This window comes from Bombina bombina, chromosome 1 (assembly GCF_027579735.1).
Source record: "Bombina bombina isolate aBomBom1 chromosome 1, aBomBom1.pri, whole genome shotgun sequence".
NCBI lineage: Eukaryota > Metazoa > Chordata > Amphibia > Anura > Bombinatoridae > Bombina > Bombina bombina.
In genome coordinates this window covers 1,324,277,626-1,324,297,914 of record NC_069499.1, presented here as the reverse complement: position 1 = coordinate 1,324,297,914, position 20,289 = coordinate 1,324,277,626, and the positions used below count along the sequence as shown (strand labels likewise).

The window sequence follows — 20,289 nt, the reverse complement described above, 5'->3', positions numbered from 1 at the left end:
CTTCTTTTAAATTTTTACCTAAGGTTGTGAATTCTAACAACATTAGTAGAGAAGTTGTGGTTCCTTCATTGTGTCCTAATCCTAAGAATTCTAAGGAGAGATCATTGCATTCTTTGGATGTAGTTAGAGCTTTGAAATATTATGTTGAAGCTACTAAGAATTTCCGAAAGACTTCTAGTCTATTTGTTATCTTTTCCGGTTCTAGGAAAGGTCAGAAGGCCTCTGCCATTTCTTTGGCATCTTGGTTAAAATCTTTAATTCATCTTGCTTATGTCGAGTCGGGTTAAACTCCGCCTCAAAGGATTACAGCTCATTCTATTTGGTCAGTTTCTACTTCCTGGGCGTTTAGGAATGAAGCTTCGGTTGATCAGATTTGCAAAGCAGCAACTTGGTCTTCTTTGCATACTTTTACTAAATTCTACCATTTTGATGTGTTTTCTTCTTCTGAAGCAGTTTTTGGTAGAAAAGTACTTCAGGCAGCTGTTTCAGTTTGATTCTTCTGCTTATAATTTCAAGTTTTTTTCCATTATAAGATTTAAACTTTATTTTGGATGTGGATTATTTTCAGCGGAATTGGCTGTCTTTATTTTATCCCTCCCTCTCTAGTGACTCTTGCGTGGAAGATCCACATCTTGGGTAGTCATTATCCCATACGTCACTAGCTCATGGACTCTTGCTAATTACATGAAAGAAAACATAATTTATGTAAGAACTTACCTGATAAATTAATTTCTTTCATATTAGCAAGAGTCCATGAGGCCCACCCTTTTTGTGGTGGTTATGATTTTTTTGTATAAAGCACAATTATTCCAATTCCATATTTTTTATGCTTTGGCACTTTTTTCTTATCACCCCACTTCTTGGCTATGCGTTAAACTGATTTGTGGGTGTGGTGAGGGGTGTATTTATAGGCATTTTGAGGTTTGGGAAACTTTGCCCCTCCTGGTAGGAATGTATATCCCATACGTCACTAGCTCATGGACTCTTGCTAATATGAAAGAAATGAATTTATCAGGTAAGTTCTTACATAAATTATGTTTTTCCCCAAAAAATAAAAAGGAAGTTAGCTATATTATGTTGTGCATTTATTTCATTTTTATCTCTATATCTATTAGTGCGACAAGTTTGGGGCAAAACTTTGCACCAAATATGTAGAAATAATATTGCCCCCTTGATTTGTAACGAGAGACAAAGTTGTAGCATAATTCATCAGTAGTAATGTATTTTTCAAATGTGTAGCAATAATATTGTTTGATTTAGAAAGGGTATACAATTTTAATAAAGTTTCTAATTTACTTTTATTATGTAATATACTTCATTCTCTTGCAGCATCGAACATAAGCTTTCTGTGTTTTCAGACTCCCATTGAGTTCTATGGCATCCACGACCTGAAGGGTGGCGGATTGAAAACCAGGTACACTGAGTTGGAAAAGATGTGAGCGTAACTGTAGAAATGTTGATAACTTTGTGAGAGCTTCAAATAGTGTCGAATAGGAGGCGAATGAACACGATTCCGCTCGAATTCCACAGGTTTTCAACTCGCATCGATGTGCGGTGGATTGAGATTGCGGGATCGTATGTTTCGTCACAAATTTAAAATTTGCCGATCCTGACGCTTTGATAACTACAGCGGATCAATCCCGCGACAATTACGACGCGGAATTCCATCGTATTTTCAGTTGACTCTTTGATAAATAGGCCTCTATATGTAGCAAAAAGGAATACAGTATAAAGATATTGAGTATTTTACAAAAGTGGGAACCAATTAAACATATAAGGCACAGTAGTATTACAGAAGCACTTACATAAAAAAACAATGAGATACATATGTTATTGTAACAATGCATACTGCCCAGGCAATGAGATTTGTTTCATGAACATTTTTGTGCAGGTCATTTTAAAATAAAATAAAATTTTAAATTAGACAGTTACACTATAGCAACAGTTCTATTGCAACGTGTTGCGGGAGCATCAAGCAATTTTTAAAGTTTTATAATATAGTGCAGCAGTTGAAATTTGCACTGCAAATTAGCTGCAGAGAAGAAATTTTGTTAAAATTGTTCAAATATCTTGTGAATAAATTTGTTTCCTTTTCTCTTGGTATAACATCACAAGGTAGAAAGTTGTAATAAAAAGGTGCATTGCTCACAAGAACGTCTTACATTCAGAAGTCACAGCTTTGTGGATCGGGAAAGGCTAGGGGATGGGGTTGAAAAAATCTTTGAGAGACAGTCATATTTGACTGTTCTCTTCAAACAGCACTTTGCTCTGGATGCACTTTGTTAAGGAAAACTTACATAATGCAGCCAGAACACAGCTTTGTTTGAAGAGAACAGTCTAATGTGGAGATGTGCTGGAGAGTGAAAATGCTAACAGTTCCTACATGTGTCCTGTTCTTTCTGCAGACATGCTTCATTTTCTGCGATTACATCTCAGATCACAGCATGTTCTGCCTGGGGGTGTATTTGTCTGTTCTTTTCAAACAATTTTTTACTCTGGCTGCACTCTTATAACACTTACACAGTGCAACCATAACACAGCACTGTTTGAAGAGAACGGCCTGATGTGGAGCAGTGCTGCAGTTAACAGTTCCTGCATGTTTTCTGTACTTTCTGCAGACATGCTGGATTTTCTGCAATGATATCTCAAATCACAGCGTGTTCTGCCTTGGTGGTCTTATAACTGCAGTAGTTTTGTGTAAATAATTTCAGTGAGAAACCCAAAGTTTGTGAAAAAGTTAACAATTTTATTAATTTGATCGCATTTGGTGACGATACGGTGGCATAGAAATACCAAAAGGAACATAGAGCAATACCTTGGGTTGTCTACTAAATATAAATATATATATATATATATTTATATATATATATATATATATATATATATATATATATATATATATATATATATATATATATATATACACACATACATACATACATACATACATACATACATACATACATACAGGTGGCTTTACTTGGTTCAATTTGCCCCGTTTCAGAATAACAACCTTTTTTTTCCAGTCCTGTGACTGCTGTTGAAATGCTTTGGAAAGCAGTGCACTAATTAAAATAGCCAGTAGGTGAAGCTGTCCGCTTGTGTTTCAGCAAAGTTAAGCAAGTTTAACAGCCTGAAATTGATCTGTGAGGGTGCCTAACTGCCTATTAATCACAGCAGATTGAAATGAATAGAATAGGTGCAGACCCAATATTATCTAACATGCTAACAATGCAGAAAACTGATTTCTGAAAAATGCAAGTAAAAAAATGTTTTTGTTCATTAAACTTAGTTTGATGATGATGCAGTCTGTTGTGTGATTATTTAATTAGGTGCTGTTAGCAAATGTTTTTGTTCATTAAACTTAGTTTGATGATGATACAATCTATATTATTAGGTTTATAATGCTGTTTAGCATTTAAAGTCTTCATTTCAAAGCTTTAAAAATAATGTATTAGGTGTTACTTATGACAATTTTGAGAGGGGCCTGGAACCTAACTCCCTCACTTCCCATTGACTTACATTATAAACTGGGTTTTAATTTACAACGGTTTCGATTTACAATCATTCATCCTGTAACCTAACCCCGGCGTAAACTGAGGGCTACCTGGAGATATATATATATATATATATATATATATATATATATATATATATATATATATATATATATATATATATATATATATATATATATATATATATATATATATATATAGAAGTGCAAGTAGAGTGAATCCACTCAGTATACTGAGTAGATGCAAGCGTTACTCTATAGTAGGCGCTAATCTAAAAATGGATAGGATATAGTGGCAGCTATGTAGGACAATTACTGAATGTGATATGTAACCTCAGACAGTAGAAGAGAATGTAGGTACAAGGATTAGACAGCGCCTATATATCCACTACGTATATCAGATATGTTAGATGGTATGTTTTAAAGAAATTATAAACAAATAGTTCATATAGGTCATTAAGATGTATTAGGTCCGTGGTATATCTCCAACATTCAGATGTGATGAAGTAATAGGTGGTATATAATACCCTTACCAGATATTACCCCAATCTAATGAGGTAAGTATGCCGCACTGGGGGTATATGTAGATAGTTTGATCTCCTCCTTTTATCCAGATGAAGTGGCTGTTGGAATTTTGTTGGCCTCCTGGAGTATGTAGGGATGTACTTCTGATGGTAGATATATCTCTTGAGCTTCCTGTGGATTAGTAGTTAGCCTCTTGGAGTGCTTCTCTTTCTTGGTATAGACAGTCGACGCGTTTCGGTCACAAAGAGACCTTTATCAAGACTCTTGATAAAGGTCTCTTTGTGACCGAAACGCGTCGACTGTCTATACCAAGAAAGAGAAGCACTCCAAGAGGCTAACTACTAATCCACAGGAAGCTCAAGGGATATATCTACCATCAGAAGTACATCCCTACATACTCCAGGAGGCCAACGAAATTCCAACAGCCACTTCATCTGGATAAAAGGAGGAGATCAAACTATCTACATATACCCCCAGTGCGGCATACTTACCTCATTAGATTGGGGTAATATCTGGTAAGGGTATTATATACCACCTATTACTTCATCACATCTGAATGTTGGAGATATACCACGGACCTAATACATCTTAATGACCTATATGAACTATTTGTTAATAATTTCTTTAAAACATACCATCTAACATATCTGATATACGTAGTGGATATATAGGCGCTGTCTAATCCTTGTACCTACATATATATATATATATATATATATATATATATATATAGTGATAGTAAAAATTCTTAAATATTTTGGACATTTTTTTCTCTGAAATTCCTGGTAGCGAAGGGGTTAACATGCTAATGTACAGAATGATCATGTTAATATCACTTTAATCTCCAGCTACGTAAATATTTTTTCACTGTAAGAGTAATTAAATCAAAACTCCTCGCCAATACCATAGATACATTCAAAATTGCTTAGATACATTTCTGGCTAGAAACAGAGTTCAAAGATGTGATTGCTGGTGTTAAATGGGTCACTTATTGTATTGTATTATTGTAACTCAAGAAGGATCTGTATATGTTGAACTCTTTGGACGTCTGTTTTCTTTCAACCTCATCTACTATATTTATATTTGCTGAAATTGAAAATGTTTTAGATGCATTTAGACCTTGTTTGCAGCAAATGCTTTTCATTATTTGGAGTAGACAAAGGTAGCCTCAGTCATGTTAGCAAGATCACTATTGCATTGCAGCTCCTTGCAAAGTTATTTCACTTCACCAAATTTTATATTAAATATCTCAAAAGCGTTTGATGTCTTTTTCATACTACACTTTTTTTATATAGATATGTCACTTTAAAACTATCATGCTGTTATCACAGTTGTTATTATGACACTCTATTGAAAACCCCGTGGAGCATGTTTATATTATCTTATTTTAAAGGACCATTAATTGCAGTAAATTTGCATAATCAACAAATGCATAATAACAATGCAATAGCACTAAGGGGCTGATTTAAGAAGCAGCATATGCTGCTGTTTTCGCGCAAGCTTTCAGGCTCTTAAAGGGACAGTATACACTCAGTTTCATATAACTGCATGTAATAGACACTACTATAAAGAATAAGATGCACAGATACTGATATAAAAATCCAGTATAAAATGGTTTAAAAACGTACTTAGAAGCTTTCAGTTTAACTCTGTTGAAAAGGTAGTTGGAAAGCCCACTGCAAGTGGGAAATAAGACACTCCCCCCTCTCCATTCTTTTGCATATGAAAAGACCCTTTACACAAACAGGAGCAAGTTGGAGAAGGTAGCTGACGGCATTCAAATTAAACTTTGGGGCTTGGTTAGGAGTCTGAAAATCAGAGCAATGTTATTTAAAAATAAGCAAAATTATAATTTTTTTAAAAAAAACAAACTTTATGGGCTTTATAAAAAGATCATCTACAAAACATTTCTGCCAAGAAAAAATGAGTGTATAATGGCCCTTTAAGTTAAGAAGCAGCGGTCTTAAGACCGCTGCTCCTTAACTCATCTGCCACCTCTGAGGTGGCAGACAGCAATCATCCCGATCGGATACGATCTGGATGATTGACGCCCCCTGCTTGCGTCCGATTGGCCGTGAATGTACAGGGGGCGGCATTGCACAAGCATTTCACACTAAATGCTTGTGCAAGGATAAATGGCAACAGCGTATGCGGATCATGTCCGCCCGCACATTAATAAATCGGCCCCTTAGTCTAAACTTCGATTGAGTAGTAGATTTTTTTCTGACATTTCAAACTTTTGTCTATTTCCACTCCTCCTGTGTCGTGTGACAGCCATCAGCCATTCACAAATGCGTATACGTATATTCTGTGGATTCGTGTGCATGCTCAGTAGCAGCTAGACACTCAAAAAGTGTAAATGTATAAAGACTGCGCACATTTTGTTAATGGAAGTAATTTTCTGAATCATGAAAGTTTAATTTTCACTTGAGTGTCCCTTTAATGAGGCCAGTTAGTTTTAGCAGTTAATGACCTCCTGCACTGATCTTAGCAATCACTTGTTTATATAGGGAAATTGTAATAGCCACAGCTTTTCTTAGAGCTATATGTGAAAGCAAGAAAATAAATAATGTATAATGCAAGGGGAATTTTACCCTTGCTATCGCTTTAAACTAAATTAATCATGTTTTTAATAAAACTAACACACACAAAATACTAGTTGCTCAAAAATGTATGTTTTTATGCAGTTAAAACATAAATATTTTATTAAATATGTCAGCAGAAATAAATATTACATAGTCTGGTAAGTCCTGGAGGTGTGATCACTAAAGACATAAAGTACAGATCATAACCGAGCTCTGAAGCTTTTGTTTACCAAGTAAATGCTGCACTGGGAGCCACATGTCCTGTTTTGCTTAGTGACACAATGAGCCATTTTGCCAGCACATATCTTTTGTTGTACTTGTTTTTCCGCTAACTTGCTGGATGTAGTTTGCATATTTACTTTAAGGGTAGCACTGGTCACATGGTACACCAACACCCTGCACACTGAGCTCAGCAAATAGCTGCCTTTTTGTAGCCGTGTACAGAATAACTCATAAGTAAATATGTTCTACATTTAGATCAAACAAATGATCATTTACAATATATGAGCAGGCCCTCTGGCTTATAGAATTGAGTGATACTGGCCACATTTCCACTAAAACAGATGAAAGATGCATGGTATATAATTGTATATGTAAACATTTCTATCCATTTTCTGGGCCTCCTAATTTACCATCATACTACCATTTAAACTCATTCTCTATGTAATCTTCATTTATATTTCTAACTATTCCTTAAGTATGCCCTCTACATGCTATTCACATCATCACTTGTGATATCTTGTTCCTTCTTTCTGCCTTCACTTATTCTACGGAGCATGTAAAAGCTGTATAAACTGAAAATAACAGGAAGTTTGTGTTTTTGTTAACAATGGACAGCAACAACACACTGGTTGAGAGCAACAACTCTCACAATTTTATTGATTGATAGAGGCAACTCCACCACAAGCTTGTTAGGGGGAAAAATTGTTTACTAAGCAGTGGAATTCCTTTTTATTTGAAAAAGTTTTGTAATCATCTGAAAGATGAAACACAGAGTACTTTTGTAAAAACCTTTTAACAGGTCCATCACTCATAGAATGCTTTTGCTATTCGGCAAATACTTATTGTTTAGTCTGTTCATTGGGTTAGTTTTCCTATTCAGATGGAAAAGTTTATCATTTGTGTGAATATGTGTGTAAGCCTATTGCAGTGGTTTTTAGATCATCAAATACAGAATTCCAATGTGTGTGTATACTGTGTATGTGTATATATAAATATATATATCAGATGTGCACTCTCACTCCAATGCAACTTCCAGGGTGCTAGTAAAAACACAATATGCAGATACAAAAGACTTGCACTCACTGGGTGCAAGTCTTTTGTATCTGTATGTATATATATACTGAGGAAGGGGTGAATGCCCCGAAACGTCACTGCCTAATAAAATAGTTGTATTTAAATCCAGTGAGTGCTAATCCTTACCCTGATTATATATATATATATATATATATATATATATATATATATATATTATTTATTTTGTTTTATTTTTTAAAATAAAATTATTAAAAATTACAATTTTACCAACTAGTAAGTCACAATCGTCTCTTCTGTCTGCATTTTTTTTGTTTATTTTTTTGTATTCTAAAGTAAAATACAAATCTAAATCTATATTCATTTAAATCAACAACTATACCTTTCTGATTACATTACTACTAACTCTCTGATTGTACTTTGTATACAAAAGTAATACAAATGATATACAATTACCTTTATGTTGTAGGTATAAGCTGTATTATGACATGTAGATATTGCCTTAATGGCATGATATTGATGTTTACACGTTTGCAAATTTACAAATATTCTGAAATCCAGATTATTGTGAAATCCAAACCTTTTCATGTCCTTAGAAGTTTGAATAAAGGGTTTTGTACATCTTATTGTTTTTATTGCCACTTTTTTGTGACAATACAAAATCCCAATTTAAATTTATATCCATACACAGCACAAAGAAACGTTTTCTAATCAGAACAAGCTTTCACAGCTTGATAAATGGGCCCACAGAGTCAACTGTAAATAGGGGGTCTATGGAGTAGTTGCTTTTTATTTAAAATGTGTTTATAAATGAGTGGAATGTCTACTAGTCCTGGACAAATGAAAAAATATCAGTCGATGAGTAAATGATGTTGTTGTTTTTTTATTTAGTTTATCCTTATTTTTTGTATTGCTTTCCTTAACACCAGCAGTTAAATACACTAATAGTATTTTTTTTTATTTAAAATGCAAAAAGGTTCTTATTGCTTGTATTGATTTTAGAGCCAACAGGAAATCCATGTTTGTGCACAGCTAATACCAAGTAGCCATTGGCTTGCAAGGAAACTTCTAAATCTCTGTTGAAAGAAAACAATACAACTTCATAAGCATGAAAGCATTCATTAGTTTTATTCAGGACAGAGATCTATTTGAAGTTAAAAAAAACATACTAAATATAAAATATCCTCTTTAAGATGCAAAAAAATATGTTCATTTCCTTTTAATGTTCGCTGTTTCTGGAATTTTAAATTGAAAATACTTGCTGAGATCACTATCGGTCTTCCACTCATGAGAAAATATGTAGAGCAATAGAACAAAGCGCTACTTTCATGTACAGCAGAAAATGGTGCGTGATAGAAGCCTTTAAATGGCAGCAGACATGAGAAGCTTTTCATGAACATTAGTCATGTTAAAGCTAAAGGTCATCATCCTAAGATAGAGCATAGATGCTTAGCAGCACTGTAATGGTGTTGTGCATTGCAGAAATACTGCTGGAGACTAATGGATCATGGTTCAGATATGGGTTTGATACAAACTAAACTATCAAGAGCAAATAACAAGGTTAAAGATCAGGTAAACAACAAGCAAGTGTTCACGCACATTATTCCTTTTACAAAAGGACATGAAATTCAGAATTAAACTTTCACGATTCAGATAGAGGAAATGGTTTAAAGAAATGTTTTTTTTTTGTTTGTTTTTTAATTTACTTCTGTTATCAAACATACTTTATTTGCTTTGTATTCTTTGTTGAAAAACACACCTATATAGGCCAATGAGCAGTGATGCTCTGCTAGGATCTAGCTGCTGATTGGTGGTTACACACATTTGGCTCCTGTCATTGGCTTACCAGATATGCTCAGCTAGCTCAGAGTAGTACACTGCTGTTCTGGAGCTGACTTTACTGTATAACGGTTAAACACATAATTATGTGCAGCAATCGTGCAATAATAAAATGTTCCAGCACATTAAAGCATTTTCTTTTAACACATTTATATCCCTTTAATAATAATAAAACACAGCACGTTTTTCTTACTAATTTGCCCAGTCTTTTGAGGACCTCGTCATTTTCTAAGTAATATTTGTCTTCACTTCTCTTGTTTAGAGCACTAAAGAAAGGATCATTTGTGTCAGATAATAATATTTTGTAACTGTCAGTGAAAGAACTCGATTTAGGGTCATATTATTCCTCTGCTTATTCACTTCTCCATAGAGAATCATAAAGTGGACTCGGCCCTGTTAGAAGGGATCAATTTTAGGTGAAACGGTGTATTTGGAGACTTTTTGTGAATGTTTTCACTTTTGTGTAATAAGTGACAGTATCATTTACTCAATTTTAAAATACAGTATTTCTTTTGCAAGATGTACCGAGTCCACGGTTTCATCCTTACTTGTGGGATAGTATCCTTCCTAACAGGAAGTGGCAAAGAGAGTACCCACAGCAGAGCTGTCTATATAGCTCCCCCCTTAACTCCACCCCCTAGTCATTCTCTTTGCCGGCTCTAAGCAGGAAGGGTAAAGTGAAAGAGGTGATAAACTGTTAGTTTTTGTTTTTCTTCAAGCAAGAGTTTATTTTTAAATGGTACCGGTGTGTACTATTTACTCTCAGGCAGGAAATAGATGATGATTTCTGCCTATAGGATGATGATCTTAGCATTTGTAACTAAGGTCCACTGCTGTTCCCACAGAAGCTGAGGAGTACAGGAAAACTTCAGTGTGAGGAACGGTTTCTTGCTATACAGCAATGAGGTATGTTCAGTCATTTTTTCTGGAGAGACTGTGATAATTCAGAAAGGCTGACAGTATCCCCATGAGGGGAAGGGTAAGCAGTAATCCTAGTCTTATAAGGGGCATTACTAGCTTGCATAAAGGGCTAAACTTATGGGACACTCAGTTTGAATGATATATAGCAAACGTTTGAGTGTTCTGGGAGTGCTGTTTATATTACTTTAAGGGACAACTATATTGAGGGTACATTTGGCTTTTTGGGGTTTTTATAACCCACATGGCTGTAAAAACGCTTGTTAGATTTTTCTGAAGGCCATAGTAACATTGAGTGACATGGGTGGGGCCTATTTTCACGCCTCAGTTGACCAGTTGTTTTCTCTAGACAAGCAGCAAGCTACAACACCTGAGAGTCCTGGTGAACTTCTTGGGCCTAATCGAAGCTTTATCCCCACATTGTCAATCCCTAAGGGCAGGTAGGCACCACAGCAGAGCTGTGGCAAGGTGCTGACAGGGGTTTTACAGGTCTTTGGCACTTTGTCTATCCGGTTTTCATATTTGGGGGTTAATTGTTTAAATTGCTTGTAGTGCAATCTTACTAAATTTGAGGTAATTTTAAGCAGTTTTGCAGTTTGTGTATGCCTTTTTTTCTCTTAAAGGCATTAAATAAAGTGTTTTCCAAGCTTGCTTGTCTCATTACTAGCCTGTTCAACATTTCTGACATTGAGGAAACTCATTGCTCAATTTGCTTAGAAGCCATTGTGGAACCCCCTCTTAGAATGTGTCCCACTTGTACTAATATGTCTATAAATTGCAAACAGCATATTTTGACTTATAAGAGTTTGGCACTGGATGATTCTCAGACAGAAGGAAATCGGGTTTTGCCATCTAGTTCTCCCCAAGTGTCACAACCAGTAACGCCCACACAAGTGACGCCAAGTACCTCTAGTGTGTCTAATTCTTTCACCTTGCAAGATATGGCCTCAGTTATGAATACTACCCTCACAGAGGTTTTATCTAAACTGCCTGGGTTGCAAGGGAAGCGCAGTAGCTCTGGGTTAAGAAGAAATGCTGAGCCTTCTGACGCTTTAGTAGCCGTATCCGATATACCCTCACAATGTTCAGAGGTAGGGATGAGGGATTTGCTCTCTGAGGGAGAGATTTCTGATTCAGGAAAAATGTTCCCTCAGACAGATTCAGATATGACGGCATTTAAATTTAAGCTAGAACACCTCCACTTATTGCTCAGGGAGGTTTTAGCGACTCTGGATGATTGTGACCCTATTGTAGTTCCAGAGAAATTGTGTAAAATGGACAAATATTTAGAGGTTCCTGTTTACACTGATGTTTTTCCGGTCCCTAAGAGGATTTCGGACATTGTTACTAAGGAATGGGATAGACCAGGTATTCCGTTCGCTCCCCCTCCTGTTTTTAAGAAGATGTTTCCCATATCTGACACCATGCGGGACTCATGGCAGACGGTCCCTAAGGTGGAGGGAGCTATTTCTACTCTGGCTAAGCGTACAACTATACCTATTGAGGACAGTTGTGCTTTCAAAGATCCTATGGATAATAAATTACAGGGTCTCCTAAAGAAAATTTTTGTTCATCAGGGTTTTCTTCTCCAGCCTATAGCGTGCATTGTTCCTGTAATCACTGCAGCTGCCTTTTGGTTCGAGGCTCTGGAAGAGGCTCTTCAAGTGGAGACCCCATTAGATGATATTCTGGATAGAATTAGCGCTCTTAAGATAGCTAATTCTTTCATTACAGATGCCGCTTTTCATCTGGCTAAATTAGCGGCAAAGAATTCAGGTTTTGCCATTTTAGTGCATAGAGCGTTATGGCTTAAGTCCTGGTCGGCTGATGTGTCATCAAACTCTAAGCTTTTGACCATCCTTTTCAAGGGTAAGACCCTATTCAGGCCCGAACTGAAAGAGATCATTTCAGATATCACTGGAGGGAAGGGTCATGCCCTCCTTCAGGATAAGTCAAATAAGACGAGGACCAAACAAAATAATTTTCGTTCCTTTCCAAACTTCAAGGGTGGTCCCGCTTCCTCTTCCCCTGCTGCAAAGCAAGAGGGGAACTTTGCTCAATCCAGGCCAGTCTGGAGACCTATCCAGGCTTGCAACAAGGGTAAACAGGCCAAGAAGCCTGCTGCTGCCACCAAGACAGCATGAAGGGGTAGCCTCCGATCCGGGATCTGATCTAGTAGGGGGCAGACTCTCTCTCTTTGCTCAGGCCTGGGCAAGAGACGTTCAGGACTCCTGGGCTGTAGAAATCGTAACCCAGGGGTATCTTCTAGATTTCAAAGATTCTCCTCCAAGGGGGAGATTCCATCTTTCTCAATTGTCTGTAAACCAGACAAAAAGAGAGGCGTTCTTACGCTGTTTAGAAGACCTTTTTACCATGGGAGTGATCTGCCCAGTTCCGAAAGCAGAACAGGGGCAGGGGTTCTACTCCAATCTGTTTGTGGTTCCCAAAAAAGAGGGAACCTTCAGACCAATTCTAGATCTCAAGATCCTAAACCAATTCCTAAGAGTCCCATCCTTCAAGATGGAGACCATTCGGACTATTTTACCAATGATCCAGGAGTGTCAATATATGACCACTGTGGACTTAAAGGATGCGTATCTACACATTCCTATCCACAAAGACCATCACCAATTCCTCAGGTTTGCCTTTCTGGACAAGCATTACCAGTTTGTGGGTCTTCCCTTTGGGTTGGCCAAGGCACCAAGAATCTTCACAAAGGTGCTAGGGTCCCTTCTGGCGGTCCTAAGGCCGCGGGGCATAGCAGTGGCGCCTTATCTAGACGACATCCTAATTCAAGCGTCGACTTTCCAACTAGCCAAGTCTCACAAGGACTTAGTGTTGGCCTTTCTAAGATCTCATGGGTGAAAGGTGAACGTAAGAAAGAGTTGTCTTTCCCCTCTCACAAGAGTTTCATTTCTAGGGACTCTGATAGACTCGGTGGACATGAAAATATTTCTGACGGAGGTCAGGAAATCAAAGATTTTGACCACCTGCCGAGCTCTTCATTCCATTCCTCGGCCATCAGTGGCTCAGTGTATGGAGGTAATCGGACTAATGGTAGCAGCAATGGATGTAGTTCCATATGCTCGCTTACATCTCAGACCACTGCAACTATCCATGCTCAGACAGTGGAATGGGGATTATGCAGATTTATCTCCTCAGATAAACCTGGATCAAGAGACCAGAGACTCTCTTCTTTGGTGGTTGTCACAGGATCACCTGTCCCGGGGAATGTGTTTCTGCAGGCCAGCGTGGGTTATAGTGACGACAGACGCCAGCCTACTGGGCTGGGGTGCAGTCTGGAATTCCCTGAAAGCACAGGGTTTGTGGACTCAGGAGGAGGCCCTCCTACCGATAAATATTCTGGAATTAAGAGCGATATTCAATGCTCTTCAGGTGTGGCCTCAGCTGACTTCGGCCAGATTCATCAGATTTCAGTCGGACAACATCACTGCTGTGGCTTATATCAATCATCAGGGGGGAACAAGGAGTTCCTTAGCGATGATAGAAGTTTCCAGAATAATCCGATGGGCAGAGATTTACTCTTGCCATCTGTCAGCGATCTTTATCTCAGGGGTAGAGAACTGGGAGGCAGATTTTCTAAGTCGTCAGACTTTTTATCCGGGGGAGTGGGAACTCCATCCGGAGGTGTTTGCTCAACTGGTTCAGCTATGGGGCACACCAGAATTGGATCTGATGGCGTCTCGTCAGAACGACAAACTTCATCGTTATGGATCCAGGTTAAGGGATCCTCAGGCAGTACTGATAGATGCTCTAGCAGTACCCTGGTCGTTCAACCTGGCTTATGTGTTTCCACCTTTCCCTCTCCTTCTGCGTCTGATTGCCAGAATCAATCAGGAGAGAGCTTCAGTGATTTTGATAGCACCTGCGTGGCCATGCAGGACTTGGTATGCAGACCTGGTGGACATGTCATCTCTGCCACCATGGACTCTGCCACTGAGACGGGACCTTTTGATTCAAGGTCCATTCAAGCATCCAAATCTAATTTCTCTGCAACTGACTGCTTGGAGATTGAACGCTTGATTTTATCAAAGCAGGGTTTCTCTGAGTCGGTCATAGATACCTTGATTCAGGCTCGAAAGCCTGTCACCAGGAAAATCTATCCTAAGATATGGCGTAAATATCTTTTTTGGTGCGAATCCAAAGGCTACTCATGGAGTAAAATCAGGATTCCTAGGATTTTGTCTTTTCTCCAAGAGGGATTGGAGATAGGATTGTCAGCTAGTTCCTTAAAAGGACAGATATCTGCTTTGTCTATTCTGTTGCACAAGTGTCTGGCAGATGTCCCAGACGTTCGGGCTTTTTGTCTGGCTTTAGTTAGAATTAAGCCTGTGTTTAAACCTGTTGCTCCGCCATGGAGTCTAAATTTAGTTCTTAAAGTTCTTCAGGGGGTTCCATTTGAACCCATGCATTCCATAGATATTAATTTTATCATGGATAGTTCTGTTTCTAGTGGCTATCTCTTCAGCTAGAAGAGTTTCTGAACTATCTTCATTACAATGTGACTCGCCTTATCTTGTTTTCCATGCTGATAAGGTGGTTTTGCGTACCAAACCTGGGTTCCTCCCTAAGCTTGGTACTAACAGTAATATCAATGAGGAAATTGTTGTTCCTTCTCTGTGTCCTAATCCTTCTTCTAAGATGGAACGTCTGTTGCACAACTTGGATGTGGTTCGTGCTTTGAAGTTTTATTTGCAAGCAACCAAAGATTTCCGTCAAACATCTTCTTTGTTGTCTATTCTGGAAAGCATAGGGGTCAAAAGGCTATGGCTACCTCTCTTTCCTTTTGGCTGAAAAGCATCATCCGTTTGGCTTATGAGACTGCTGGACAGCAGCCTCCTAAAAGTATTACAGCTCACTCTACTAGAGCGGTAGCTTCCACATGGGCTTTTAAAAATGATGCTTCTGTTGAACAGATTTGTAAGGCTGCGACTTGGTCTTCGCTTCATACCTTTTCCAAATTTTACAAATTTGATACTTTTGCTTCTTCGGAGGCTATTTTTGGGAGAAAGATTTTGCAAGCAGTGGTGCCTTCTGTTTAGGTTCCTGTCTTGTCCCTCCCTTCATCCGTGTCCTAAAGCTTTGGTATTGGTATCCCACAAGTAAGGATGAAACCGTGGACTCGGTACATCTTGCAAAAGAATAGAAAATGTATGCTTACCTGATAAATTTCTTTCTTTTGTGATGTACCGAGTCCACGGCCCGCCCTGTCTATTCAAGACAGATAGTATTTTTTATGTAAACTTCAGTCACCTTTGCACCTTATAGTTTCTCCTTTTTCTTCCTTGGCCTTCGGTCGAATGACTGGGGGGTGGAGTTAAGGGGGGAGCTATATAGACAGCTCTACTGTGGGTGCTCTCTTTGCCACTTCCTGTTAGGAAGGATAATATCCCACAAGTAAGGATGAAACCGTGGACTCGGTACACCGCAAAAGAAAGAAATTTATCAGGTAAGCATAAATTTTGTTTTAATCTAGTTCACTTTTTCCGCTGATGTAGAGCCAATCTGTAGACATGGCATGAAAATCTCTCAGCAGCTTGTAGTTTTGTAAATGAAATGCAAATTGTTGTTATATTTTGGGACATATCTATTAGATAATAAAATAATATATATTAACTTCCTGTCTCATGGTTATTTTATCCTTCCAGGTAATGAACTAAGAATATTTATGGCAGAACAGAAGACCACATTCTTCAGCCCAAAAGTGAAGCTGTCTTTAGCGTAAGTATTTCATATGTTGTCTTCTTTCTTTGTAGTCATACATTTTTCTTTAAGACGTTTTAGACCAATAGAAATGTTCACTGTCCAGTTTCTTCAGATGCTCTGTAAATGCTTAATAAAGATGTAATATAATCAAATGCTGCTTTAGAGTAAATATATTGAAAACCTTTAAAACTACTTTTATGTTTGCAAAACCTGCTGTGCTATTCTTTTATAGTGCAGTCAAGGTATTCAGAGCTCCTAACTGTCCCTCATTTTGCAGGATTGTCACTGGATAGGAGCTCTGTCCCACTGTATCTTTTGCCTCTGTCTTTCCCCTATTTATGTTCCAGTTTCATAAAGGGAAACTGGAAACCAACAAAGCCCTACCCAGAAATGGCCTGCCATGCCCCCTAGACCATACCACCTCTTTTTCATGCTGCCCTGCCGTGCCCTGGCTCTGCTGCAGAGCACCATGTTTGCACCTTCTGGTTTCAAATTTCATTTTTTGGGGGGAGCTTTTGATACACCTCTTAAATATGATGGAGTTCACTTTCCTGCTCTGATTTCCTAAAGCCGGTCAAAAGCTCTACAACAAAAGGGTAACTACAGTATGTGCTAAAAGTATACAGGAAGAGGAGCGCTAAAAAAGCTAAAGGTAGGAAATATAGGTTTATAAAAAGGATTTATTATTACATTAAAAATGAATGTAATAATAAATCTTTTTTATAAACCTATATTTCCTACCTTTAGCTTTTCTAGCTATCTTAGCTTTTTTAGCGCTCCTCCTCCTGCATACTTTTAGTTTCTATTTTGAGTAAAACATATCCAATAGAAAAAATGGGAAAAGACTCCTCTGAAGTAAAAAATCCAAACTTTATTTTGATACAGGATCAGACATAAAAACCACAACGTGGTTCCTCTGGGGTTGAAAAAGAGGGGAAGCACAGTCAGAGTTATCCTTAGACATGTGCAATTCGTTTACAGACGAATTTAGTTTTCAGACAAATTTTTTGGCTGGTTTCGGGTCAATCCGAATTTCCGATTCGGCATCATAACTAAAATCCCCCCAAAATCCCGAAAATAAATAAATCTGTTTCCGAATTTTCGGATCCATTCTTTATTCATTTTCATCTCATCTAAATCTAAAAACCACCATTCCCATACATCGCCAACACTAACTAAACCTATTAATTCCTAAACCGCCATCCCCCCACATCGCCAACACTAACCAAACCTATTAACTCCTAAACTGCCGTCCCCCCACTTTGCCAACATTAACTAAAGCTATTAACTCCTAAACCGCTGTCCCCCCACATTGCCAACACTAACTAAACCTATTAACTCGTAAACCTCCGTCCCCCCACATTGCCAAAACTAAATAAACCTATTAACCCCTAAAATGTTGTCCCCCCACATTGCCAACACTAAATAAACCTATTAACCCCTAAACTGCCCCCCACATCGTAAACACATCAATTTTGCATTTGTAAAATTCATATTTCCTAATATTGCAATCACACTGTAGAAAAAAATGTTCTTTATTAAATATATATATATATATATATATATACTGTATATATATTAATATAATACATGCTACAGTCCGATTGCAATATTTTGAAATATGAATATTACAAGAGCAAAATAGCTATCACACTATTGTGAAATATAAAAAGGCTAAATCTTCCTCCTCTGTGAACAGAAATTCCTGCCAACTTCAGAAAGAACTATGATTTATAATGCTGTTCTCCACAGTACTTGTGCACCTAGTTGAACGTAAACTGAGTAGGAAAATTTTACAGGTCAACTTGCCCAATTTCAGGTGCATTTTTAAATGATAAATAAGCGCATTAATTCTTATGCACATTTTTAGGTGCAAATATAGCAGGATATTAATGATAAATCTTGATCAAAAGAGCATGTTTCATAAAGGCAAATGCACAGTGAATATATTTTACATTTTCTGTCACATTAACCATTATATTCGATAAATTCAATAATGCAAAACTACAAATGTTTTTGTTAATGAAAAATCTCAATATAAGTAATAATTTAGATCACCAAGGATGTGATTAAAGCTATTTCCATCTAAAGGGGAGGAGAGTCCATGGCTTCATTCATTAGTTTTGGGAATTAAGAACCTGGCCACCAGGAGGAGGCAAAGACACCCCAGCCAAAGGCTTAAATATCTCCCCCACTTCCCTCATCCTCAGTCATTCTTTGCCTTTCGTCACAGGAGGATGGCAGAGGAGTGCCAGAGTTTCGGAGTAGTCTCTTATGGAGGGTAGTACTCTTTGCATTGGGACTGGAGTTTTAAGTAGTCCTGTCAGCCTCTCAGTGAGAGCCTGGGCAAAAGTTAGAGTCCGGAGATGCAGGGAGAATCTTTCTGTGAAACCATCCCTACTCATATTAACAACTCCGTAAGTAATCAGCGTTGACGAGTTTTGCTGCTTGCTTTCTTCACTCAAGTCAATGTCAGGAGCTAGACTACTAACCTGTCACACTTGAAGGGGCTACTAACCTGTCACACTTGAAGGGCCGTGTTCCTGTTCCACGGCATAGATTCTGGTAAGATTGTTTCATTTTTTATTAATAATGATAACATAGAAGACAGGGTCACAGTGTGGCGCCTTTTTATCTTTACAGAATCAAGGGTTAATATTCCTGGAAGGGGGATTATTGAACAGGGGGGGTTTATACATGATATTATTTATTGTGTCATTGCTGCGTTATGTGCGAGATGAGGCTCTGGCAATGTGTTGAACTTTCAGGTTACCTGCAGAAATTGTGTGCTGCCATTTTTTGGCACTTTTTTCCCCTAGTGCAGGGGCGGTCCTGTCAGGCATTCCATGTGACAGGGTGTGGCTATCTATCCTCTCTGTTGATCTGTGGCGCAGGAGACGTAGCAGTATCTTTAGTCCGGAAATGCAGGGAGAGTCTTTATGCAAAACCATCCCAACTCATATTAACAGCTCCATAAGCAATCAGCGTTGACAAGTTTTGCTGCCTGCTTTCTTCACTCAAGTCCATGTCAGGAGCGAGGTTACTAACCTGTCACACTTGAAGGGCCGTGTTCCTGTTCCACGGCGTATATTCTGGTAAGATTGTTTCATTTTTTATTAATAATGATAACATAGAAGACAGGGTCACAGTGCAGGGGCGGTCCTGCCAGGCATTCCATGTGACTGGGTGTGGCTATCTATCCTCTCTGTTGATCTGTTGCGCAGGAGACGTAGCAGTATCTGTAGTCCGGGTCCTAGGAGGTGGTGAGTGCCCCGGTCATTGGTGGTATAAAGGTGCCTTTTTTATAAAAAAGTTAGTCTACCCAAATGTGCAAGCAATGGAGGACTCTCCTTCCTTAACAAAGTCTCATTGCTCTGTTTATTGTGAGGAGGTTCTGGTAGATCAGCCTGCTCAAATATGTTCCACATGCCTTGATAAAGTTGCAACATCTAAATGTATACGGATGTCTAGTACTACTGAGCCGTCGACCTCTGAGGGTTCTTCGTCCCGGGAGGTGCGTTCCCTACATTCATCATCAGTCAGACTTTGCGGACCAACTGGAATCAGCGGTTTTGAAAGTGATCCATGCCTTACCACGTTCTGCTAAGTGCAAGCGTAGGGTTTATTATAGCGGCCTGGCCCAGGGTTTGTCCATGCCGATGGCTGATCCAGAGGCTCTATGTGATGACGAGGCCCACTCTGACTCTTCGGAGGAGGCCCCTTCTGGGTTGGAGTCCATGTCATCTAAACCTCTGGCGGCGGATGAGCCTGGTTATAGGTTTAGGATGGAGAATCTGCGCTCTCTGCTACAGCAAGTGTTTGCTACTCTGGCGGTTCCAGAACCTAAGATACCGGAGAAACCTGCGTTACCTATGCTTGACAAGGTATACAAGGACAGGGTAGTGCCTCAGTCTTTCCCGGTTT

General features: G+C 38.4%; 1 protein-coding gene across 1 annotated transcript in view; it reads left to right on the top strand.

Annotated features, from left to right (window-relative positions):
- ITFG1 (integrin alpha FG-GAP repeat containing 1) overlaps positions 1 to 20,289 on the top strand; it is a 923,141-nt gene that overhangs the window by 41,015 nt on the left and 861,837 nt on the right. The window contains exon 3 of the mRNA XM_053719386.1: positions 16,308 to 16,380. Within this exon, the coding sequence (XP_053575361.1) occupies positions 16,308 to 16,380 (73 nt within the window). The remainder of the gene's footprint in view (positions 1 to 16,307; positions 16,381 to 20,289) is intronic.